General features: G+C 45.9%; 1 protein-coding gene and 1 pseudogene across 1 annotated transcript in view; one reads left to right on the top strand and one right to left on the bottom strand.

Moving 5' to 3' along the window:
• Positions 1-26,243, top strand: part of Ppapdc1a (phosphatidic acid phosphatase type 2 domain containing 1A) — a 108,059-nt gene that overhangs the window by 30,775 nt on the left and 51,041 nt on the right. Inside the window, exons 2-5 of the mRNA XM_013021910.1 lie at positions 1,740-1,848; positions 12,467-12,557; positions 17,626-17,689; positions 19,638-19,762. Of these exons, the coding sequence (XP_012877364.1) occupies positions 1,740-1,848; positions 12,467-12,557; positions 17,626-17,689; positions 19,638-19,762 (389 nt within the window). The remainder of the gene's footprint in view (positions 1-1,739; positions 1,849-12,466; positions 12,558-17,625; positions 17,690-19,637; positions 19,763-26,243) is intronic.
• Positions 22,342-26,243, bottom strand: part of LOC105989695 — a 41,945-nt pseudogene continuing 38,043 nt past the window's right edge.

Here is a 26,243-nt window from a genome sequence, read left to right as displayed (position 1 = left end):
GTAGTTAATAATGCGCTGTGGGTGGCAGATGGTGTTTTAGCTGTCGCTTGCATCTACCTGCTTTTCAGTCATGAGATGTTCCCTGCCTACACCTTGGCCAACAGATTGTGTTACCTTCCCTCCCTCTGATCTGGCTGACTTATGCCTCACAGACAGAGGTGGCGCAGGCTGCTCTGTGTGGCTCCCGGGCAGGGCCAAGAGAAGCTACTCTGTTTTCTGCCTGCTTCTTTCAGGATGCTTATTCTGGGGGAAGCCAGTGGTGGTGAAGGATGCTGACTCCCTCCTGGACCACAGTGCTGGCAAGGCATGTGGAAGGGCTCAGAGAAGCGTTAGCAGGACTCCCGGATGTCAGCTGGCATCAGTGGCTGGCCTGTGGCAGCCAGCGTGCTGAGAAGCGTCAGTGTCACACACCGAAGCCACACGAAAGCTAAACCTCTCTTGCCTTTCTGATCCACAAATGCATGAACCACCAAAACATTGTAGGGGGCGGGGGGAATCATTATGCAGGCAGCGGAGTATTGTTGAAGCCGGAGTTACTCTAAGTAGGTTATGCACTCTTGAAGACATTTCTCAAACAGAATTTGTTGAATTTCATGTCCTTTAAAAATGTTTTAAAAACACTTGGGAGCAGGGAATAGGCTGCCACAAATATCAAGCAAACAGAATCATGAAAATTGCCTGGTGCAAACATTCAGCTGTAGGCTACAGCGGAACCACAGTGGTGATAAAACGCCAGCTTCTGTTGACGTTCTGTTAGGCATCCGCGTGCAGGCTCTTTCCTTTGGTTTTCACTACAGCTCTGTAAGGTGTGTCCATCTTCCAGATGGGGGACCAGCTCTGTGTCTCCTCCTCTGTTCTGCTCCAAGTCCCATCCTCTCCACTCTTAGAGTAACTGCTTTGACTGGGATTTCCCATCCCCTTTGCTGAGTCTGTCATTGACTTGGCCAGATTGGAAGTTCCTTGGCCTGGCACTTGAACCCTGCCTCTCCTGGTCCTGTGGCTTCATCTGGTCGTATCCGAAGCCTTGTCACCAAGTAGAGATTGAACAGGAGAGCTGGGGGTATGCTGATAGCTGAGAACCAACAAAGCAAGCGCATGCATTTTCCACCATCACTTCCCTAGTTTCCCCCTTAGTGGGTGATGGCTTTTCATTGCCCAACTAAGGATCTCAGGACATGAGTGGGATGTCTTGAAGAATGAAGAGGAAGGAGGCTTAATGCTGTTAAGTCAGCAGACCCAAAACATATGTTTTTTGACATTCCTCTCCAGCCCCCAAGCGACCAACTTCTCTTGGAATCTTTTCACCCTCACTCTGCCCCCTAGAGGAGGTGTTGGGCACTGCATGGTGCCTCTAGGTAATGTGAGGAGAGGAATGTGGACAGTTGCTCTCTTAAGAGAGCCATTTGCTTTCTCATGCTTGTTCCAACTTAAGCCCATTTTCTTCCCAAAGTCTGGCCTGGCCTTGCTGTCTCAGCCATATTACACTTTAGCTTTTACATTAATTTTCAGTTCCAGGTTCTTAAGAGTCTCTGTAGGGCAGCCTCAAAGCCATTTCCTGACTCAGAGAACTGATCTTTGTTCTGAGTCTTTGTCATTCTGTAGTTGGAATGGGCCAAGAAGCAGCAGCAGGGCGCCCACACTGGAGGGCAGATGTGTTCCCTGTGGAGGGGTCTCCTTGGGTCAGCCCACCGCCACCCCTAGCACAATGCTCAGCTCTCATGATCTTTGCTTTGTTTCAGTTTTACAGAGTTTTTGGATCCATTCCAGCGAGTTATCCAGCCGGAAGAGATCTGGCTCTATAAAAATCCTTTGGTGCAATCAGACAACATACCGACTCGCCTCATGTTTGTAAGTACCATAATTTCATGGCTGATTTGACCCTTCTCCCAGGTATAAACCCAGTGGGCTAGTGGGCTTTCATCTTTGCTTTTCTAAAACCCCTGCTAAGATGGCAGTCTGCTTGGAATAAAGAGAAGGTGGGTGGCCCGTCACATTCAAATTCAATTCTGAATTATGATGGCTGCTGTTTAGTCATGTGAGAAAACATAATTCCCCAAAACTTTGGAAAGAGAAGGGACTCATGTACCTGGGCTATGCCAAACTGCTTCTGAATATTTACGGTAAAAGAAAGAATAGAAAGCTGGGTGCTTGTGCCTCACACCTGTAACACTAACTACTCGGGCTGAGGTCTAAGGATTGCAGTTTCTAGCCAACCTGGGCAGGAAAGTCTGTGAGACATGTAACTCCAATTAACCACCAATAAAGCTGGAAGTAGAGCTGGGGTTCAAATGGTAGAGTGCTAACCTTGAGCAAAAAAAGCCAGGGACAGTGCCCAGGCCCTGAGTTCAAGCCCCAGAACTAGCAAATGCACATGTGTGTGCGTGTGTGCGCATGCACAACACACACACACACACATACACACACACACACACACACCGAGGCACACAGACACAGAAACACTAAAAAAAATGACAAGAACTTTATGCCCCTTGTTCCTGAGAATAAGTCTTGATTTTGCCAAACTTAGGTACCATAGGTAGTTCTGTTAACTGCTTTTTTGGTTCTAGCTGGTCAGTTGTTGACTACCAATAAGATTAGCCCTTGAATGGTGTCTTGTGTCTCTCTTCTTCTAGAATAAATAAATGAGCAAACAAACTAGCTGGTGGGGATAGCAGGATTATATTTCTACCTACCCATCCTGGCTGACACTGGAAACATTTTACCCTCCACTTCCTCAGTGTGCTAAGAGCAGGAGCAGGGATAGTCTCACTTGGTTCCACTCCATCTCGGTAAAGAAGGTGTCATGATTGTCCATACATTGCAGGTATAGATCTTCAACCCAAGGATGAGGGAACTTCCCACGAGATATGACATCTAGTGAGGAGCAGTACTGTGCCCAGGCCACCAGCGTGGAGTGCTGTTACTATCTAGTCTTCTCTATGAACTGTCCCTGTAGGCAAGAAGCAAAGTGTCCACAGCCACTTCCAGATGCGAATTAACCCCAGGAGAATTGCCATCAACCCCTTCCACAGCACAGGAAATATTTAAGCTCCCAGTACTGTGGAGCCATTATGTATCATTTGGGTGGCCAGGCTTGAAGGTCATTCCTCTTGACCTGTCATTGTGTCTGGGCCTCTGGGAACTGAAATGAAATTTTGAGAACTTTCATAGAACACACACAGGTAAATTTTGCATTTTGAATGAAATTCCTCCAGTTTTTAGGTGGGAAATCTTATTAGCTAATGATGATTGAAAAGATTTCTGTATCTGCAAACTCCAGGATGTCTGGAACATCGCAGAACACCGAAATAGTCTTACACTTGCTTTTAATAACTCCAGAAACTAGGTTTCTGTGAGTCTCAGGGAAACTGAAATATTTTAATATTTCAGTGGTGGTTGGGAGTAGACCATAACAGATACTGGAGTATTGCAATAAAACATTTTCACTTCTGGACAAATTCAAATGTCCTATAACTCCTGGAGATGAAGGAATGAATCAGTGTGTGTCTAATGATTTTATGGCTTTAACAGGAAGAGGCATCTATTTGTCCCTTACTCTCATTCTTCATAAGAATTTACATCTTGTATGTTGTATAATACAATTTGGAGATGAGTGTTTATACAGGATAGGGCAAGAAAATTTGTGACTGTGCCCCAGATTTATGAACAATGGGTTGTTTTGAAGACTAGAGACAAGTGCCACAAATATCCTGGCTACAGACACAAATAGGATGGACCATTTTGCATATTGGCAGAAGCAGGAAAGAGGCAGCCAAGAAAGCTGTTCAGTGGGGGTCATGCTCAAAGAGGAGAGGGGCACTCCATCACACACTGATTTGTGACCACTCATTTCCCAGTGACATAAGTTCAGTCTTATCCTTTGTTCGTAATAGTTGATGAATTTCTTGCATTTGGTCTGGAGATTTTGTGAGGCTGCATCATAAAACCAGGAAACCCCATGGCTACACTTAACAATATCTGCAACCCCAAGATGAAAAATACTTTGTCATGCTCTGAATTCCATTTGTTCTCCTGGATTTTATTAAGGATTTAATATAAGGTAGTGTTTGTCACCGTTTGAACCTCTAATTCCTTCCAGTATTTGTAGAAGAGTGTTAAGTGGAGAAGATATGTTTGACTGATATTTAAAATAACTTTATAATACTTTTTATTATCTTTAAGTAGTTGTATAAAGGAGTTGCCACTCACCAGAGCAGGTTTTGACTACAGTGCATCTTGACCATTCTCACCCACCCTTCCCAACCCATCCCTTCCCTCTTTTAATTTTAGGTTATGTATTGAATTTTTTGCCATTGAACAAAGCAGTTTATGTGCACAATGCATCTTGATCTGTGTCCTCCCTTCCACATCTTCACCCAACTTCGACCCATGGCTTCCCTTACATTTCTCAATTCCATGGTATAAACAATGAGTTATTGCCTGCTGTCTCCCACTCCCCTCCTTCAATCTTTTACCCCTCTCCTTTTGGCCCCACTCTTCCCTCTTGGCAAGTACCCATTTCCTACTACTTATTTTTATTGGGCTTTGATCTTTTAAAAGAATCATTCTATTTGTGCTCTCTCCATAGAATCTATTACCCTTCAGTTAATTCATTTGGAACCCCTTGTACCACCCAGTGTGTTTACTTGTAGATTTATAGGCACATTCCAGCTGCCACAAATGAGGGAAATCAGGCACCCTGTGTTACTCTGGGTCTGGCTTACTTCATTTGATTTCTTTTGAAAGCTCAAGTTTCATTATTTAATACATATGCAAAATCCTGGGTCTCTTTTACTTTGGGTTGGAATGCTTTCATCTAAAGGTAAATTTCCTAACTCTTAAGATTTTTTTTAAAGGAAGCCAGGATTGGCCCAGATGTTTCTTTATTAGGTAATTAGTACTTCCGGGGTTATGGCTCTGTGTGTGTGTGTGTGTGTGTGTGTGTGTGTGTGTGTGTGTATGTGTGTTAGAGGAGTCAGTTGGTCACATGTAATAAGAAAACTAACAGAATAATGGCCAAGCGATTGAGTTATGTGTGGTTACATAAAGAGTGGATGTTAATGATATCACCAGCAGGTCTCTCTGTCTGTGACCCCCTCTCAACATGAAAGCTAGGCATGGGGGGACTGTGTGATTTCCAGAGTTTGTTTCCCTCCTGTTGATGTTTCAGTGTTCCTTCACCAGAGAGGCTGGCAGAGAGTTCTTGTCAGAGGTACTTGAGTCTTAATATTTCCTGGCGAGCTTCACTCAGGTTCTCACTCAGAAGGGGTCGTGGTTCCTTGTGAGTGTGTGGTCTTTATCAGAGCATGTCCGGAATGCCTACTTGTTGGGTTAGGGCAACTTAGTTGGTATTGGCTGTTGTTGTTGTTTTACTATATTCTTTGTTAGCATCTATAGTAGTTTTCTCTTTGTACATTCAGAAGTGCTCTAGGGAGACTATTTTGGGTGAGAAAAGCCAAAGGAGCTGGAGGTTGTGGGAAGTTGAATCAGGCATGAAGTACACCCTCGGGGACAGTACAGGCCCGGGGGAAAGATGGCCTAATACAAATTAAAACAAGCAGATGCGGTGGCATGGGAAAACTTCCAGAGGTGTCATTATCCCCATAACAATCACCACCATCACCATCAGCACCATCACCAGCTTCATCCTCATCTTCACTGTCACTTTCATTTTTATTACTCTTGCCAGCATGAACGACTAAAGCAGCCAACACTTCCCGAGGACAGGACTACGCTCATCCAGTGACAAGCAGCATCTCAGCTCATGGTCCTCAGCATTCAGGGAAGTCAGCACTTTGCATGACTCCATCATTTCAGGATGAAAACGACTTGTCCAAGGCAGGTCTTGTCCTCAGCTGCAATGGCTGGACCGGACCCAAGGGGCTTCCAGAATGCAGGTCCTTTGCCTGGAGCCCAGAGGCCGTGCTGTCTCCTTGGGGACTGTGGTGGAGGTGGTAGCCTGTCACACACAGGAGAGCAGCTGTGCAAAGGATAGGCGTAGGTGAACAGGAGCACTTTGGACTTGGTAAATAGGAGTCTTTGTAATTATCTGTGGGGTAAAGAGGCAGAGGAAGTGGAGCTCAAACCAGGCTGTGGGCAGCTTCCGGTTAATCACTGTGCAGGTCCGGGGACAGTTATAGTGAGCACACGGATACAAGTGCAAGGCATACAGCTCAGTACCGCGGGGAAACCTTTGAAGAACAGATGAGTGGGGGCTTGAAGCATGAAGGGGTAGTCACAGATTTTCTTCATTTTATTTAAAGAAAACGTCCACCGGAGACCTGCCCTTTGCCTTTGTCTCTTTAGACTCTGGCCAAAATTATGCCAGATTTCATCTCTCAGAATCTTTCTGACACTGTATTGATTTGCTAGCAGGTTTTATTTATTTATTTTTTAACTTCAGGGACGGAATGTGTCCAAAGAAGACAGAAATAGTTCCTTGGGAAGGTTGGAAGGAAGAGAGACAAAACTAGCTTGTGCGAGACAATTTAATGGGATGGGTCTTTTGAAGTCTCTGACAGTTCTTTTTGTGTGTGCGTGAGGGATGTGATTGCTTACTCACAGAAGACCTTCTCCAGGCATATCTGTCCTAAAATTGTCTTTATTTTTATTGTAAAGTTACTGTACAGAGGGGTTACAGTGACATGAGTAAGGTAATGAGTCCATTGCCTATCAAGCATTGTTACCCCCTCCTTTGTTTGTCCCCTACCATCCTTTCCCTCCCCAATTCCTCCCTCTTCCCTCCACCTCGAAGTTGTAAAGTTCATTTTCAACATAGTGTCTTGTACATCTCATTGTTACACTGGGTCAACCTATATCCTTGTGTCAGCCTGAAGTTGTCTTTATGATCCCTTTGTAGGACACTTTCCTGTCAGGTTACCGGAAATATAGGGATGTTGGCCCTATGCGTTGTCTGATGAGGGTGTGTCTCGGTGACAAGCTCTTGTCCAGGGAACATCCTGACATGGGGGCTGCCCTGGTTTTGACCTGATCCCTTCTGGTGGTTGGAGTCCCTTCACCCCTCACATCATCTCTCCCAGACATGGTACTCAGAGTCTCGTCATGTTCCAGAAGCATCCAGACAGTGTGTCCCCATATGCGCATTCTGTAGATGGAGCAGGGCTGGGGGTTGTGGGAACATCTTGTGTGGATTTCACTGGTGGATCTACTTGGAGATGTTTCTGATCACTTAGGGGAGAGGCACAGCATCTTAAAGATCTAAGATCAGATGGAAGGGCACAGGATCAAAGGTGCTTTACTGCCACGCGTCTCAAGACAGGATCCTCATTCCCTGTGTTGAGATATTTTGAGTATTGGTTAACATTCTTTTCTGGGATATGAAGAAATAATAACAGCTGGCGTTTACCCAATGTGCCAGCTCTCTGTTTGGCTCTGATGGTTGTCAGTGCTGGGCGTTCCAGAGTGGCTACCAAAGAGCAACTCCCAATATGGCCGGTTGGGAAAATCCTCCGTCCTCTTGGAGACCGCTTCATTTTCCTTCGCTGTACATGTGGGCTTCCATATTCATATCATGCCCCTCTCTGGGTGTGGACAGCATCCTGCAAGGTGATACACATGTTACACTTTCCTCAGGGTGTGGCACTTAAGTGCCACAATGCGCCAGATCCTAGTGACAGCAGTGAATTCACTGTGGCTGTGACTGTACCCATTTTGTAGATGTTGAAACTGAGAATCAGAGATTCAGTGAGCTGCTCACTGAGGTGGTAAGTGGCAAAGCTGGAGCTTTAGCCCAGTTCTTCATCAGGGTGTCCCGCATCTTTTCTTCTAAGAGTTCAGCTCTGCAGCCAGTGGAATGGACACCCAGTAAACCAGCCAGGAATCGAGTGGTCCTTCATGATCGAGATTATCGTCTCATTATGCGTGCACTCAGTCTTTTGCAGAACGCTCTTTCCCAGCCTCTTCCCCCATCTGTATAATGAAGCTGTTGGCCAAAAGTGATCCTGAGATTCATGATGACAGCCCAGAAATACGGCAGCCTAATACAGGGTTCCTGGTCCCAATAGCCGTGGGACCAGTTTGCTTTTCTCTCTGTACTTTAGATCTGCGATCTGTACTGTTTCCTGCAGAGTGCTTAGAAGATTTAACATGTGGGAGGAAACCCCTGACACACTGTGGGTGCCGGATTCAGACCAGTTCCTCCGGTACCCAGTGGTGATCACTCTTCAGTCACTACATCTGAGTGCGTATCCAAGTCTGGAGAAACATTTATTATGGTTAAGTCTTAACTTTCCAGGGTGGAAACTGCTATAATTGTGGTTACAGGAGTGGAAATGACTTTAAGAGCCAAGTAGCAAAACCTTGTCTTAGTACTTATTCACTGCGTGTCTTTCAGTATGTTGCTTAACTTCTCTGTGTCTTTGCCTTCTATCCATTAAACAGGAGCATGCTGGTGAGGTTAATGGAATTAATTTATGCAAAGTGCCTAGAATACACATACCATGGTCTTCTTAAGGCCTCAGTCCCTGCTATCTTTCGTCATCCTAATCTAGGAGTGTCCGTCCGGTCAGCAGCCCTGCCTGTGACACGTGAGCAGAAGCCAACTCACAGGTTGCTGCTGCCTGGCACCCCAGAGTTTGGGAGAGTTGTGGTTCTCTCGCAGTCCCACTTTACAAGCACCCCCCCCATCCTCTTCCTACCCTGGCTTTCATCCCAGGAATTGTGCACTTTTTTGTATTTATAGAACACTAGGAGCAGAAACAGTCTCAGGGAAAGGAGGAGCAAAGCCCCCTCCACTTGCCCAGGTCTGCCTTCCTCTGCCAGGCGGGCACTGGGGACAGAACCGCAGCAGCTTCAGGCCTGAGGAGGAAGCTAGAGGATGTGCACATGTGACTCTCCCTGGCTTGCTGAGTCTGCGAAGGTGTGCACAGGTATATTTTTCTCTGGTTTGCTAAGTCAGGGAAGGTGAGCACAGGTGTGACTGGTTTGTTGAGTCAGGGGAGGTGTGCATAGGTGTGACTCTGGTTTGTTGAGTCAGGGGAGGTGAGCACAGGTGTGACTGGTTTGCTGAGTCAGGGAAGGTGTACACAGGTGTGACTGGTTTGCTGAGTCAGGGGAGGTGTACACAGGTGTGACTCTGGTTTGCTGAGTCAGGGGAGGTGTGCATAGGTGTGACTCTGGTTTGTTGAGTCAGGGGAGGTGAGCACAGGTGTGACTCTGGTTTGCTGAGTCATGGGAGGTGTGCACAGGTGTGACTGGTTTCTGGTTTGCTGAGTCAGGGGAGGTGAGCACAGGTGTGACTGGTTTGCTGAGTCAGGGAAGGTGTACACAGGTGTGACTGGTTTGCTGAGTCAGGGGAGGTGTACACAGGTGTGACTCTGGTTTGCTGAGTCAGGGGAGGTGTGCATAGGTGTGACTCTGGTTTGTTGAGTCAGGGGAGGTGAGCACAGGTGTGACTCTGGTTTGCTGAGTCATGGGAGGTGTGCACAGGTGTGACTGGTTTGCTGAGTCAGGGGAGGTGTGCACAGGTGTGACTCTGGTTTGCTGAGTCAGGGGAGGTGTGCACAGGTGTGACTCTGGTTTGCTGAGTCAGGGGAGGTGTGCACAGGTGTGACTGGTTTGCTGAGTCAGGGGAGGTGTGCACAGGTGTGATTCTGGTTTGCTGAGTCAGGGGAGGTGTGCACAGGTGTGACTGGTTTGCTGAGTCAGGGGAGGTGTGCACAGGTGTGACTCTGGTTTGCTGAGTCAGGGGAGGTGTGCACAGGTGTGGCTGGTTTGCTGAGTGTGGGGAAGGTGAGCACAGGTGTGTTCTCCCCTGGCTTGCTGAAGCAGGTAGGTGCACAGGTGTGATTCTCCGTGGCTTGGTGCAGGTGGGGAGGTGCTGGTTCTTCCACGTTTACCCGGATCAGAGCTGCGTGCGCCTCAGTAACAAGCTGTACCCATAACATATTGGCTTCTTTGCTCATTTCTCAATTCCAACTGCTAGTTGAAGGAATTAGTCACATGGATAGATGCTAAATGTAAGTATGCCTCTCTTCATTCTCACTGTGCACTGAGCTATCCTGAGGATATAGGAGATGTGTGCTTTGAAGAAGCCGCGGGGCCTGGCTGTTGTGAGGAGGAGACAGTGCGTCCCACAGTGCTGCACAGATGCTTCTCTTGCAGGGCCTAGCGTGGAGCTGCACACTCCCTCTGAAGGCTGTGACTCCTTTGCCTGCAGAGCTCTTGCAGCAGGGAGCTTCTGCCATTCCAGGTGCTTAGTTCTGGCTCGGGAAGCAGTTGGGTGCAGAAAAGATACTGAAAGGCATTTACCTAGGAAAGTTGTGAAGTGGGTTGTAGTAAGTCCAATTGTGTGTGTGTGTTCACTTAGCAACAGGTAAACTGAGGCTCAGAGTTGCGTTGAATGCCCATGGCTATGGAGCCCCCAGCTGGCCATCTCTTGGTGGCTAGATGACTTCTCAGCCCCCCCACCCCGCTCCCCGGGTCTGTTTGTCCACAGATCTCCAACCTGGTGCCTCATCTCCCACGTAGACTGTGCCATTCTAGTCTTTGACATTCTTTGGGGACATTGTGAGAAACTCTTCCCCACTCATAATTTGTGTGGGGTTTTAATTCTGTCCAGAAGCAAATTGGAGTCTCCCGGCTGGCATTGTCTTGTGACGTTTTCTCCTGTTCTCTTAGTCTCCTGTGTAAGGTTTGACTTGGCGAGGATATTACCAAGTCACTCACTAACAAAGCTGTCTTAGAAGATGCTTGTTAAAAACGTGGACTGGCCACATACATATATTAACAAGCCTTGCAGTTAGGCAGGTGTGAGACTCATCCAAGATCACTCACTTGCTGGAACTGCTCCTTGGATGAATACTGCTTTGGCAGCAGCCCTGGGAAGCTTCCAGGCCTTGTCGGTGTCAGCTCCAAGTCTCCTTTACACACCTGCTCTACACTGGTGTCACAGGCATCTGCATGACCTCTGTGGTGACAAGGTTTCTTTGACTTTCAAACAACCTCTGTCATTCATAGTCCGAGCTCATAGCAGGGATCATGTAGCTAGTTACGCCACTCGCCATCCCATGGCAGTAACAAGTGAAGGATAAGTGACCCCGGAAGACAGGCATCAAGCAGGAATCTCCCAAAGTGCTTGAGCTTAGTTAGTCTGGAAGTAGTGTGTAGAGCACTCTCAAAGTATTTTGAGAGATTGTGGTCTTTTAGATGAATTCTGCCCCCCTCCTCTCTCTCTCTCTCTCTCTCTCTCTCTCTCTCTTCCAGTCCTGGGGCTTAAACTTAGCTCTCTGAGCTTCTTTTGCTCAATTCCAGTGCTCTACCACTTGAGCCACAGCACCACTTCTGTTTTTGTTTCTGAGTAGTTTATTGGAGATAAGAATCTCATGGACCTTTCTGCCTGGGCTGGCTTCAAACTGTGATTCTCAGATCTGAGTAATTAGGATTCTAGGCAGGAGCTACCAGTGTTCCGCATGAGTGTTTCTTTTTCTTTTTATAAAAGAGCATCTTCTGGTCATGACTGTACTGCTAGGAAGCCCCTCACCCCGACAACACGCAACATCTCCCTTAAACCTAGATACAGATTTGCAAATCATATTGGTCCCCAGTTGTCCTCCTCACACCCCTGGTTTATTCATGGACGTGTTGGATATGATACTGTGATCCCGAAAAGTTCCTCATAGGGAAGTAATGTAAATGATTTTTGTGCGTGTATTCTGGAATGTTCCAAAGCAATCTACTAAGTATGGGAAACTGGATTCAAGAGACTCCATAGGGGAGGTAGAAACCCTGGCCTTTGAAGCCTGACCTTGCTGCTCACCAGCTGTGTGCCCTCATACACAGCATTTAATCCTTGAGCCCAGAATCGTTGGTCACGGGGCCATCACTAGCACTAGTCCTGAAATCATGGGACTGTGCACAGACCCTGCCTTGTGGTAGGTCTTGCAGTGCATTGAGTCTTGGTTGCCTCTGGGGCCCTCTAGGTTGATGACGCATGTGTTGAATATAGGTGTGGAGGAAGGGACTTGGAAAAGGGAGAGGAAGGGTACTATGCAAAAGGGCTAAGCTTTAAGTGTGCAGGGAAAATGGATATTCTACAGAAGATTACCAAAAGGGAATGAATTGACTGCCTCTGAGCAGCCCCACACCACCATGTTGCCAGAGAGATGGGAAGGAGAAGCCCACAGCTCCCCAACCTTCCACTGTGGAGAAAAAGAGGGGTGTTCCTGGCACTGATCACCCATCACAGACTACTCTTTTCTGTTTAAAAAGCCACCACTTTAAGTGTGGCTCCCAGCAATTACAAATCCATTCTAGCCTATAATCAGACCTTTGGTTTACTGTGTATTCTCTAAATATAGACAAATCATGCGCCTTTGTTTGAGGTCAGGAGTTTAGTGTGAGCGTCCTGTGAGTGAGTGGAAATGAAGCTAACTCCAACTAATTATCAATCAGCCCTTCGGAATGCAAACCGACATCCTCATAAAGGATTGTTTGTTATTTCTTCTAGGCAATTTCTTTCCTCACACCCTTGGCTGTTATTTGTGTGGTGAAAATCATCCGACGAACAGACAAGACTGAAATTAAGGAAGCCTTCTTAGGTAGAGTATTCAGTTCTTGTTTTAAGGGAAGGGGATGAATTTGATGAGATCATCACATTTTAAAAGTTGAAGTTGCAACCTACCCAACTGATTCTTCATGCAGTCAGATTCAGCTCAGGAGAAATAAGACAGGATATATTTTATTCTTATTTTTGAATGTTTGTATTATCTTTAAGTAGATGTACAAAGCAGTTGCCACTCACCAAAACAATTTATGAATATAGTGCCTCTTGACCAGTGTCACCCCCTTGAACGTTCTCACCCATCCTTCCCAGTCCACCCCTTCTTTTACTTAATTTTGGGTTATCTATTGAAATTTTTTTGCCTTTTAACAAAGCAGTATGTGTACAATGAATCTTGATTTGTGTTATCACTTCAACATCTTCACTCCCCTTCGACTCTCCCCTCCCCTTGTATTTCTCAATTCTATGGTATATACAATGAACTTTAAAGCCAAAGAGCCAATTAGGCAATTATTTTGTAAGTGGGGATAGTTCAGAGGGGCCTGATGATTGCTGTCCTTGGTGCTGACTGCTGAAATGGCGTGACATCAGAAATCTGGGTTGCTTAGCCACACAGGCAGGGTGCCTCTTGGCTCAGACAAAGCCAAGTTGAAATTCTGCCCAATCTTATGTATTTATGTATAATAGGCCCCATACTCTAGGCCTATTCAGGAAGGAAGTAAAAACAAGTATGAACTAAAACAGATATGGAAAGCAAGGCCCATAACTCAACCTTCACCTTGGAGAATGCTTCAGCAGTTAAGCAATTGCTGTTAGGTGAAGAATGCTTTCGTCTTTGTCATTGATTGTAACACTATGGTTATAAATTATCCCTGTGCCTAGCCAGGTTGGCATGTGACACAAGTGTGACATTTGGGAATTGAATGTTTCTCTGCTCCGAATAGTAATCAAATGCTACTTTAAGTGACAGGTGTGAGATATAGCTAATAATATTTGACTTGTTTGGCATACACTAACCTGTAGCTCAATTTTTAGTTTTTTGGTCCTGAGGAAAATTGAATTAAGTTGATGGTTTTGTTGACACTGCATATTAAAGTTATCCCAATCTTTGCCTTTAAATTTGTGTTTGGTATGTAGTATGGATTTTGCCTTCTAGGGTGATAATAAATTTGTAAAAAAAAAAAAGAGAGAGAGAGATTTCTTACCAAAGGATATGTTTGTTAATTATGGAGCTTGAGAGAAACGCAAACAGAGCCAAATACACAGTCATTTCTTTTCTTGGTGAAGGAACAAGTGTGACTTTCAATCAAGGAGAAGTAGAAGAGTTGAGGGCTGGTTTTATATAACCAGGCTTTAGTTGGGCCCTGTCTACTTGAAAAGAACAGCAAAACAGTGTCCTTCTCAAATTAGCTCAAATAAATTAGTGGCTTCATTACGGGGCTAAAATAAGAAATCTCACAGACTCCAAGAAGAGGAGGGGAAGAGAACACAACCGAGGTGCTTGCGGGGGCGGGGGGATTGGGGGAATGTGGTGGGGAGCTGGGACAGGAGGGGAAAGGACAGCCCTTCCTCTCATGACCAGCTCTGCCTGAAAGATTCCTTTATTTCCTTTCCCACTCCCTGCTCAAGGCCATACCTGGGTTACATCGCTGCTCCCCCAGCCCTGTGGTGAGTGTGAGTCTTGGGTTCACAGTGGTGAACCACAGCCAACCACTGGTTTTACCTTGTTTCTTGGCTCAGGCTTTCTGGAGAGAGATTCTGATTCAACTCATTTCTCCAGATTGATTACAAAGTCGTCAGTCTGAGAACAGCCTGGGGTGGCCCTCCTTCAAGTTGGTGTGTACCGCACCCCCCCCCACACACCAAATGTCTTGGAGTTTGGTCACGTGGCCTTGGTCTCTTCACCTGAGATGGCAGAAAGACCAGTGTCTCTATGAAGAGTACTGATACCTTCTAACTCTGGGCTCCAGGGGTCAGGCAGTGTGTGGACAGGGGTCACAATGGTCCCCCCCCCCAGTTAGACAGCCTCTTATTTAGCTTGGAAGTCACTGGGCTTCCCTCTTTCTCTCAGTTGCTCTCTCGGCACAGTCCTGAGATAAATGGTAGTGGGGAAGAGCTGTCTCTCGTAGCGGTGGCAATAATTTCCTGCTGGCTTTCAGAGCTGGGTGGTTGCAGTGGCCATAAGTAGCTCCCAGTTACCTTCTGCAGATGTTTTCATTCTCAGCTAAATCTCCCTTAAGGTGACGTCTCAAAATTGTTCAGCGTCTTCTGCCTCCTGTATGCTCACTGAGAAGGCAGAATTATTGGCTGAAATAAATGAGCACTTGTCCTGTAAAAATGATGGAGGGCCCTCATTGCGCATGAGTTTTACAACAATCATTGCTTTTCGGAAGTCTTGGAAGTAAGAGGTGGAAGTAAGAATGACCTTTAAAACCAAAGACAGAAACATTGGGGTTGTCTGAGAGAGCGGCTTCTTTGTTGGGATCCTGCCTTACTCAGGTGTCTTCAGTATACTTCAACCCAAGCTCTTCAACATGAGCCCCAAGGACTCCCCTTCACTGCATACACGCAGTGGACCCATCCGGCCGTCTGGTGCTGGGGGAGATAGCAGCCTTTGCATGTGCGGCATTGGGCTGGTAGCTGTTTAGGCTGAAGCACAGCCAGGACTTCGTCACGATCCTGCTATCTCTGTAGCAGGATCACCCAATCACCTGCAATGCTTCTTTCTATCCAGTGGTGCTCTCAGTATGAGAGCTCCTCACCAACCAATCCACAGGATGCATTGCTTTGAATTTGATAGCCTGCTCTGGCTCTCAGATGGTTCTGTCAAACTCACAATGTTAAGAGTCAGTCAGCATTAACAGTATCAGGACCATGCATTGTTCTGCTTGTCCAGCCTGTCAGGCAACTGCTCTGAGCCCAGCTGTCTGTGAATGGTATTGCGAGAGGTTCCTGAGTTGGTTCCCGTGGATTGGGCTGTTGCGATGAAAACATGAATCAGCTCTGTACTTTCAGCACGCTGAACCAACCCTGCCACAAATCGCCACCAATCCCAAGTCCCTTCCTTCTCTGTCACCTCCAGCTGTTTAGAGGAGCTGTTGGTGGTGTCACAGCCCGCATATTCTCTAGCTCAGCTACATCAGGCTTTTTGAATAACTGCTCTGTGCTGTGAAGCTGATCAGGCGCAGCATGTGGGGGAGTGAATGGGGTTGTGGATCAGTGTAGCTGGGTAGGAAGATTTATTGTGGGGCCCTGAGACATGCCAGTGATGGTGTGTGGTGGAGAGCTCATCTGTGCCAAGGCCGTGCTCCAAACGGGGCAAGACTGAGTTTGGCCACACTGGGACAGCCAGCCAGCAGGGATCCTGCTGCAGTGGGCCAACACCAACCCAGTTGTTCCCTTCCCATTTCACAGGCTGTTCATTGTTTTGGCTCCAGGACAGAATACAACCATTATAACCTTAGGAGTTTTCTCTGTAAAAGAGAACACCAGTGTTCTGGGTGAGAGGAGGGGAGAAAAAAAGAAGATCTGGCCTTTTAGGAAGGAAAGGCTGGTGTGCACAGAATGCTATTAGCGGATCTTTCTGAGTCCTCTACGCTCAGTTCTAATTTACGCACGCTTGGTGTTTTGATGGTGCTGCTGTGTTTCTGGCTCATGCTCTGCTCTCCACTTGGGGCCGGATTAGTTTTTCCTTCCACAAAGGCGTTCCCTTCTGTGTGTCCCTCCCCTGCCCTGCTTCCTACAACTTGTTGAAAGCGAGCGGGAGTTTTTGCCTGTTGTCTGTGGTCTGTGCACAGGGTGATCGCATTGGTCATTTCCCTGGTACTTTCTGCTTGTAGAACAACACATCTGTCTCCTTTGATAGCCATAAATTGCTGGAGGCAATTCCTTCCTGAAAACAGCTCTTCCACGGCTCTGTTCTTACATAAATCTCGGCTAGTATTGAACAGTTTAATATTTGCCAAAGGGAAATGGTAGCTCCCACGCTTTAGTATTCAACACAGCAATGGAATGGGCTTTCAATAGTTTTTTACTGCTTAGGCAAGGCATTTTGAGCTGCTGTCGCCTTGATGGTGATGACTGTACCTTTTGTGCACTTCTGATAAGCCGCAGGGGAGAGGGAGAGGCTTGCAGGGAAAGCCTGCGGATTCCTGTTACTGGCACTCTCTAGAAGGTCTGTACTTTATCCAGCAGAGACTTTCTAAGTGGTTTCAAGAAGGTCCCTGGACTGCATACTTTAAAATAATCTATTCCAGAAGTCCCTGCCATTTTAGATGTCAAAAAGCACCACCTGGACTCTTCACCTTCTGGGAAACGGTGATTTGTTTGAAAACAAATAGGCAGCCATTGCCAGGTGATGGTTATTAGTGAGCCGGTGGCCAGGTGGCTGGGGGTGACAGTTCTTCAGTGGGAGTCCAGCAGCTGCTCTCATTAGAATTATGTCGAAGAAGGTTGCTAGGAGGAAATAAAAATATTAGGTTTCTTGCTACCAGTAAAAGAAATTCTGCATGATGTACTATTAAATCTGTTTGTATCAGGGCAGAAAAAGATAGACAGCATCTTCTGTGATGTTGAAAATTTCAGTCAGGGAGCAGAGATACATTTCATGTCATATGGTCTTGGAATGTTACATTTTATTCTCCATATTCCTGGTCCAAGTACATTTTACTCTAACAACTAAAATGCCCCCCTTTTAAAGAATTGTTTCATCTATCCATTGTCATAAATTAAGCAGCAAAAGGTAACTGTGATGATGGCGGTGGTGGTGGTGGTGGTGGTGGTGGTGATTATGATGGTGATGATGATGGTAATGATGGTGATGATGATGATGATGACAATGATAAAGATAGTGGTGATGGTGCTGATGTGATGGTGGTGGTGATTGAGGTGATGTGTGATGATAATAGTGGTGATGATAATGATGATGATAAATATGGTGCAATGATAATGGTGGTGGTGGTATTGGCGGTGATGTGCAAAGATGGTGATAATCATGTTGGTGATGATGATGAGAAAGATTCTGGGAGGATGATGGTGGTGACAGGGGTGGTTTTTGACTTGAGATCCAGCTGGTTATTTTTATATCTGTTGGTTTTGTTTTGTAGCGGTGTCCTTGGCTCTTGCTTTGAATGGAGTCTGCACAAACACTATTAAATTAATAGTGGGAAGGTAAGTTCCAAAAAGAAACAAATGATGACTTAGAGTATGAAGGACCTGGCCAGGGGATACGGGGTGGGAAAGATTTGAGCTCTTCTGCTTTTCCCTTAAATCGAGCTTTCTGCCTTCAGCACAGATCTTTCTTCTCCTTTGAATTATAAAGCTATACTTTAGAGAGCCGGAGATTGGTAGTGAGGAAGTATCCTGAGTGCATCTTCCTGTGATCTCAGGCCTGCCCCTGGATCATGGGTGTCTGAGAGATAAAGATTGGTAATGTGCTCCAGCCACTGCTACCTCTGGGTTTTACCACAGCCACTTGTCAGTTTGGACCTTTAATAAATAAATGAGTTTCCTTACTTATTCTTCTCTTTGGGATGAGGTCTACATATTAGCCTTTGAGATTTGGGTTATGGCATATTTGTCTTACTACCCCTGAGAAATGATTTCTGTTCTCTATCTGTCTTTCCTTTTCCTCTGACTGCTGAGTAGAGAACACATCTCTGTAGAGATTGAAAGTCCAGAGGCCTCAATTCGATGCCTAGCTTGGACACTGACTACCTCTTAGCATTGGTTAAATTAAGTCTTTTTTCAAAACCTCAACATTTATTGAATGTCAGCCTGACGCTGGGTGCTGACCAGGCCCTGAAGGGCAAATAGTGGATAAAAATCCATCAATGCATACACACATAAGAGCTGCAGAGTTCCTGCTCTGTGTATTCAGCATTGTCCTGGCAACTCAGATAAAATGCGGGTTCTCAGGCCAGCCCTCCCCGAGGTTTGTTTGAGCAGGCAGACTCACACTAGAGAAACACTGGCTGAGTTGGGGAAAGGCAATGTGCCAGCAGCGCTGACAGCTTGCTGAGGCTGCCTAGATCCCAATGAGTCTGCGTGTGTCCACTGGTCCAGTCTATACAGAACCGTGTGCTGTGCTGGCAGCATCAGCAAAGCCTCTGTGCTCGGGGTTTAAGCATGGGTTGAATTACCATGAAGCAGCGAATGTGCATGTAACGACTTGGTGCATATGCATGTACGAATCCTTGCTTGAGTGGGGCAGTTGAGCTTGGGGTGACAAGTGAAGGCATAGGGTCTAATATGGGGGTTCAGACCTTGTTGTTGCCACTTGCTGGTTTGTGTGACCTGGGATAGGGGTGCCCTCTTCCTAAGACCCTGGCTTGGCTTTGGGGATTCTTCTATAAGTTGTGTAGTATGGTGGGGATCCTCCTGGAAGCCATGTGATGTGGTGGGAGGCTTCTAGAAGTCATGATATGGTGTGTGTGTGTGGGTCTCCTAGAAGTCACATGATGTGGCAGGCGTGTCTACATCCTGTAAGTATGTAATAAACCTTAGCTGAGGTTGCTGCGGGAAGCTCAGCTTCAGGACCCCAGCTTCTCTTCTCTCTAGAGGCCTCTGAGCCCTGTCCTGTGCCAGGGCTGCCAGCCTGGGTCCCTGTGCTGAGCACATCCTACAGCGGAGCTGTCGGCCTCGCAGTAAGGCGGAGTGAGCCCTATTGTTGGAGGAAGGGCTGTTGGCCACTGAAATGCAGGATACAGGGACACACACGGCTAGATTCTGGGAGCAGTGTCTGGACTGACAGAGGAGTAGATGGAGGCAAGAAGTATCTTTTATTCTGTGAGGGCTGTCTTCAGGCACCTCCTGTAAGACAGGTTAATAACGCTCAGGACTTCCCCTTGGGCTAGATTTTGATTTCTCCCTTTTACAGGTGTTCACACTGAGGCTGAAAGAGGTTGTGACCTCCCTAAGGCCACAACACTAGCAAGTGGCAAGCAAGGCTCCCAACACGTAGCTTTCTGACCCCAACCACCGTGTCTGGGAGGGCTGTGTGGAGAGGCCCAGTGAGGATGGTACATGGGGGCAGGAGGAAGGGGCAGGGCGGGTCAGCGCGGGGCTCCTGTGTGATGGCAGCATTTTATATTGAAAATGTCCATGGTGTCTTTTGTAGACCTCGCCCCGATTTCTTTTACCGCTGCTTTCCAGATGGAGTGATGAACTCGGAAATGCACTGCACAGGTGACCCAGACCTGGTATCAGAGGGCCGCAAAAGCTTCCCCAGTATCCACTCCTCCTGTAAGTTCCCAGCGCGGGGTCCTCTGCGGCCTGCTGCGTGTGTCTCCCGATCACTTCCTTGGTGTGTGAATGTAAAGTGCCGCTCATTTTTCTTCCTCACTGGAGGGTGGTTGGCTCAGAGATGAGTTGTTCCACGGGAGGGAGTAAGCCCGCAGAGGAAGCTCTGGAGTTTGCCCAATACTCTACACGTTGTTTGGACTCCTGGCCTCAGAACTATGAGAGAAGGAAGGCCTGCTGTGTCAAGCCTCTGAGTGTGCCATGCTTTATTGTAGCAGCCCTAGGAAATAGATGGAGATCTGGACCTAGTGTGAAGGATTTGGCTTTAGCATCATGAAGGGATTTGGGAAAAACCTGTCACCATGTGTATGCTGCTTTCTGAGGTCCCTGTGACACACAATGAGGTGTAAAGGTGTAACGCAGGGCTCAGAGGTCATACCTGCCACGTGAACCAGCACATCCACCTGACTTGGTTTTCAAGGTGACGTCACCGTTTGGGAGGGGTTGTAGACATAGGCCCCGGGGCTCCCTCTAGATGGACCCATTGCATCCTTGTTGTTAGGCTCCTGGAGTGACATTCACCTGAGATCAGGCCTATGAGAAGTTTGGACTCTAGAGGGCAGTGCACTGTGCCTTCCCCAGGGACGGGGCATAGGAGCACAAAGGTATTCCCAATGGGGAAGTGTGTCTCATAGAAAAAATCTCATCTTCTGATTAGGTATTGACTCATCTTCCCAGAAGAGGATAGATGTTAAGAGAGAAAAGCAGAGGCAAGCAGATAATGCCAAGTCAAGCTACTAAGAAATGTTTAGGGGAGGGAGACGCTGTGGAAGCTCACACTGGTAATTCTAGCTACTCAGGAGGGTGAGGTCCTGCGGATCATTATTCCATGCTAGGTTGGGCAGAAAAGTCTACAATATTCCATCTCAAAAATCACTAGCAAAAAGCTAGGCTTGAGGTATGGCTCAAGTGGTAGAGAATCAATGTAGCTAGCAAAATTGAGCAACTGTGAGCCCTAAATTCAGACCAGGACTGGAAAATAAAAGAGAAAAAGTGCTGAGTGTGTAAAGTTGAGGGGGGGTAGGAGGGGAGGTCTGAAACTTTGATCAAAGCAATAGTGTGCAGGTGGCAGCACGTGACAGCACGTGGACCACATGCAGAAGCTGCTCATTTTGTAAATGAAATTTTATTGGAACACAGAGATGGCTGTTTGTCACTTTAAAATGACACAGAGGTGTTGCAAAAGAGACTTGGGATCCACAGAACTAAAACTTTATTATCTGGCCCTTTGCAGAGAAAGTTCACAAAACTTGGCAGGTCCCTATGCTGCAAATCAGTAGAGTTACAAAACATTACTAAGCCAGGCACAGCGATGCAGCTTGTAATACTAGCACTCAGGAGGTAAAAGCAGGAGGATCATGCAGGCCAACTTGGGCTACATAACGAAGCCCCATCTTAAGATGTAGCAAAACATAAGGAATATATAAATGCAGAATGACACATTCAGATTGTGACATGGATGGCTTGTTGTGTGTGTGTGTGTGTGTTTATGTGTTTATGTGTGTGTGCACATGCCAGTACCAGGGCTTGTTGCACTTGCTTGGTTTTTTTATTCACAGCTACAGCTCTACTATTTGAGCCATATCCCCAGCCTTGATGTCTCATTTTTTAAAATATAATTTTAACAAGATGTTGTACAGAAAGGTTACCATTACACCATTCAGGCAACGGGTTCATTTCTGTTTTGGAGGATGTCACCCTCCAGTTTCCCCTCCCATGCCTGACACAGGTTGCATAGTTAATTGTCCATGTAGTGTATACTGAATACAATTGCATTGTTCACCCTTCCTCTCTCCTTGTCTGTGCACCCCTTTTGCTCCCCTAAGAAACAGAAGAAGAAAAAGGACACACACATACCATGACCACCACTACCACCACCAGCATAAGTAACTCATGTTTCCATTTCCTGCACTTTGATAAATAGTATTTCATGTGTTCAGGAAAGTTAAGCCTTGGGGCTCCCCACCTACTGGTATCCTACTTTGGTTTGACTGTGTATAAATGCCTGTAACTGTGTATAGGTTCTCATATCCAGTTATAGTTTAAACCTGCTTTCACATATGAGAGAAATCATGCCATTTGTCTCTGGGAGAATGGCTTACCTCGCTTAATATGATTTGTTCTAGGTCCATCTATTTCCCTGCAAATGACCTAATCTTATCCTTTCTAATGGATGAGTAAAATTCCATTGTGTATAGGTACCACAGGTTTTGGATCCACTCATCTACTCTAGGGCATCTGGGCTGTTTCCATAATTTGGCAGTTGTGAATAGTGCAGCAATGAATATGGATGTATAGCGATGTCTCATTTTTAAACAATACTTTTCCAGTATAAAACTTGGCAGTTGTTGTCTGTTCTTTTTTTCAGAGCTTTTATATTTGTTTATTCTTCATTTAACTTTTAAAACACTGTAGTAGTACAACAAAAAACAATAGCAAGTAGTGAGCTTATTATGATTAGTCCTTCACTCATTCACTACTGCATTTAAAATGCCAGTAGTGGGTGCTATTCACTGGTCCCATTACAAGATTTGACACTGAACACCACTTCTACAGTGATGTTCATCATCCTTGTAAGCTTCTCCATTATAATGGCACCGTCTTTCCTGATTTGGACCAAGGTCTACCAGTTCTACCTGATCCATTTCATCAGTCTCTTCTACTTCCTTCCTCTCAGGAAGGAGTTTTTCCAGCAAAGAGAGTTTGTCAGAAGAGAGGAAGCCGTTTTCAGGAAAGTTTACCTTAAACTCAATGATCAGGCACCCTTTTTCATATGGTCGTCAATAAGTTGGCATGCCTTCACTTAGCATACACGTGATATCTCCAGGCTTAACAATCTGACCTGGATGAGAAGTGATGACTATGGTTTGGTTATCAAGAGTGGAGATGGGCTTTGGGAAGCCACACAATGCTTCAACTAGTTGTATATCCATACACATGCAAAGGTCTTCTCTTCATCTTGTAAAAACAGCATGGTCCTTCTGATCTAATACAATGATGATGTCTCCGGGCTCCAATCCTGGTTCTTGGTCTCCTTCACCATGGAATGTTATCTTCTGGCCACCTTTCATGCCTTTGTCAATATGAACTTCCAGAATCTTCTTCTCTTGAACTATCTTCCTTCCATTGCAGCTTTTCCATCTATCTTTAGGACTGATCCTTTCTCCATGGCCCTGGCACTCCATGCACCCAGACTGAACTTGCTGAACCATTCCAGGTCCTATCTGATGAATTCGTATTTGCGTCCCAGTACCTCAGCACTTAGGACAGCACTCCACTGCACCCCCCCCTTTTTTTTTTTTTACCACCACGGCCTTCACATTTGTCACAAATCACATTCTTCTGCAGAGCCAGTTTTCTTGTTGTACCGTTATATAAATCTTCTAAGGTAACTGAGTTGATCCACAACATTTTTACCTCGCCTTTCTCTCTGTGTCCTTCCTCTTTCTCCAAAAAACTTATCAAAGATGTCCATGGGGGAGCCAAAACCACCACCTGCTCCACCCTCCTTAATTGCCTGCTCTCCTCCTTTGTCATAGAATTCTCTTTTCTTGGCATCAGAGACAACCCCATAAGCTGGAGAAATCTGTTTATATTTTTCTCCTTCATTTGGATTCTTACCAGGGTGGTATTTCAAGGCTATTGTCTATTCTTAAATGGAAGAGAAAGTCTAAAAGGTATATCTGGAAGACAGTCAGCAGATTTCTTCTTGAGCCATTACTCTCCATAGGTACTTGGTTAAGCACTTAGGGAGAAGCTAAGGATGGTCATGGCTATGTTTCTCCTCATGGGCAAGGTGAACAACCCATCCTGAAACACCCAGCTCAAAGACTGAGCAGCCTGGAGCCCCCGCTCAGGGATTGAGGGGTTGAGAACTCGAACTGGATGGCAGTGTCCTCCAGGAAAGAAGAGCATTTTCTCCTGTAGTTTTCCACCAGACATTACATACAAGTTCCATGTTTGGGGATATTTGGGTTGGAAGTGTGTTACTTCTCTTCTTTGGCTTTGGGTAGAAGTCTAGACAGAAAATCCATTTCCAGCAGGGCTCTCTGGTTAACTGTATTCCCGGGAGATGACTGCAGTGTTGCTTTGCTTCTCTGTCTCCCACTATGGAGCCCAGGCTAGGCTGTGGCTCAGGATTTCCCAGGTACTGTGACTGCCAGGCCGCTTCCAGCTCAGCTCAGGACTCTGTGGTCCCCTGAAGTTTAATTTTGATGTGTTTTATTGCAGTTCTCATTCCTCCGCATCGCTGTTGTGATTGCTCTGTGGGTCTTTTTCATCTGGAACTTCCTGGATTCCTGCTTTGTATTCTATTTCTTCTCTAGAACCATTTTTTTGACAGATGTGGAGTTTCCCAGGCTGATGTACTCATTGCATTTTCTTGCCTATTATCTTCTTGGAGATTAAAAAAAATGGGTCTGCTAATCCTTCTCTGGAACTTTGATTGTCATCTAGAGCTCTTTCTTGAGCCCTGGTTTTAAAAGATTTACCATGTTTTTCTTCTTTCCATGGAAATCTTTTCCTTGCCTGCAGGTTTCACCTGCTCCATGCCTTCTCCATGTATTTTGTACCTCGCTGTCCTTGATTATCTGCCATCCATAGCTGTGTGTTCTTTACTCAAGGTTGAATGGCCACAGCTAATTGGACTGTGCTCCTTAATTGGGCCTCACTGAGGGTGAGGGAGAATGGGCTGAATCACTCCCCTGTTTCCTTCCAGCCAACTGATTGTAAAGGTTTATCACTTCCAAAAATATTCAGGGCAACAGCTAGACTGGGATTTGCCAACAACCAGCAACTGCAGCTGAGCCAAGCTGACGCATGAAGTTAGTCACCGCCTTGATGGTCCTCCCTTTCTCTCATTTGAAAGTCAGGATGCTCTGATGCCTTTGTTGCCCAGGATCCATTTGCTGCTAGGCTCTTGCTTGTACCCTCTGTTGCTTTTGACAGCAGCGTCCTCGAGAGTGGAGTGTGCATGCATGCTAACGGGTTGTTGCAGGTTGAGCGTCTGGGTGTTTACTCTTACTGAAGGAATCCAAATAGGCTTTATGAAGTGGGAAATGGTATCTCAAGATCTCATTGATGCCAGGTTTAACTCCATCAAGCATGAATATTCAGAATTAGAAGCCAGCTGCTGCTGAGACGGTTGGCATAAAGAAAGAAGAAAACAAGAGATCAGGGGAATGTGCAAAATTCATTTTGTTTCCAAATCATCTTATGAAGTCACCTTGCCACCAAGGGCTTTTCCTGGTGGAATGGATGCTTGAAAACTTCTTCCTTTTAAAAAAGGTAACCTGTAGTTTATCTAGCAAAGAGAGAAAATACATGCTTCTCAGAAGAATGAGCAGAGGACCTGGAAACTGGTTGTCTCTGATTCTCCTTTGAGGTACTGTGTGCAAAGGATATGGGCTGTGAAGGTCCTTGGATTTTTTTTAAAAAAATTTTATTACCAAGGTGCTCTAAAAGGGTGTTACAGTTGCATAAGTAAGATAACAAGTATATTTCTGGTCAAACTTGTTACCCCTTTCTATGATTTCTTTTTTTGTTGTTTTTTTACATTTTTTATTGTAAAAATGCGGTACAGAGGGGTTACAGTTACACGAGCAAGGTAATGAGTACATTTCCTATTGAGCATTGTTGCTTCCTCTTTTGATTTCCTCCTACCACCCCTTCCCTCCCACCTCCACACTCCCCCCCCCCTCAGCCAAAGTTGTAAGGTTTGTTTTCAACATAGTGTTTTATACATCTCATTGTTACAATGGGTCAACCTGTATCCTTATTTAAGCATTTTGTTTTTTTCCCTTTCCCTCCCCAAATTAGAGAAGTGTATATACAGGATGCATGGCACCAACATCAAATACGGTGAAAACAGGGGTTATACTGTGGGGGAGGAACATACAATGAAACAAAAAATAAACCACATGGTTGGGCTGGGAAGGTGGCTCAGTGGTAGAGCTCTTGCTTTGTATGCATGAGGCCTTGGGTTCGATTCCTCAGCACCACATAAGCAAAAAAGAAAAAAGCCGGAAGTGGCGCTGTGGCTCAAGTGGTAGAGCCCTAGCCTTGAGCTGAAAAGCTGAGGGACAGTGCCCAGGCCCAGAGTTCAGGCCCCACGACTGGACCCAAAAACAAAACAAAAAAGCAAAAAAAACACATGGTACATTATAAATATGTTAGAAACAATAGCAAAAAAACATAGGTCCCATGGTTTCTCTTATTTGCAATAACTAGTACAAGTGTGGGACAAGCAGAAAAGACCGAAAGCTATGTACATATGACCATATAAGATGACATTAAGTGAAATGAACCCCAAGATAGGGACACAAATACCTTTTTTCTTTCTTGCTATTGTTTCTTTGTTTTAATTTTATTTTATTGTGAAGATGCTGTACAGCAGGGTTACAGTCACATGAGTCAGGTGATGAGT

Source organism: Dipodomys ordii, unplaced genomic scaffold (genome assembly GCF_000151885.1).
Source record: "Dipodomys ordii isolate 6190 unplaced genomic scaffold, Dord_2.0 Scaffold58, whole genome shotgun sequence".
NCBI lineage: Eukaryota > Metazoa > Chordata > Mammalia > Rodentia > Heteromyidae > Dipodomys > Dipodomys ordii.
Note: the sequence above shows the minus strand (reverse complement) of the source record. Positions and strands in the feature narration are given on the sequence as shown.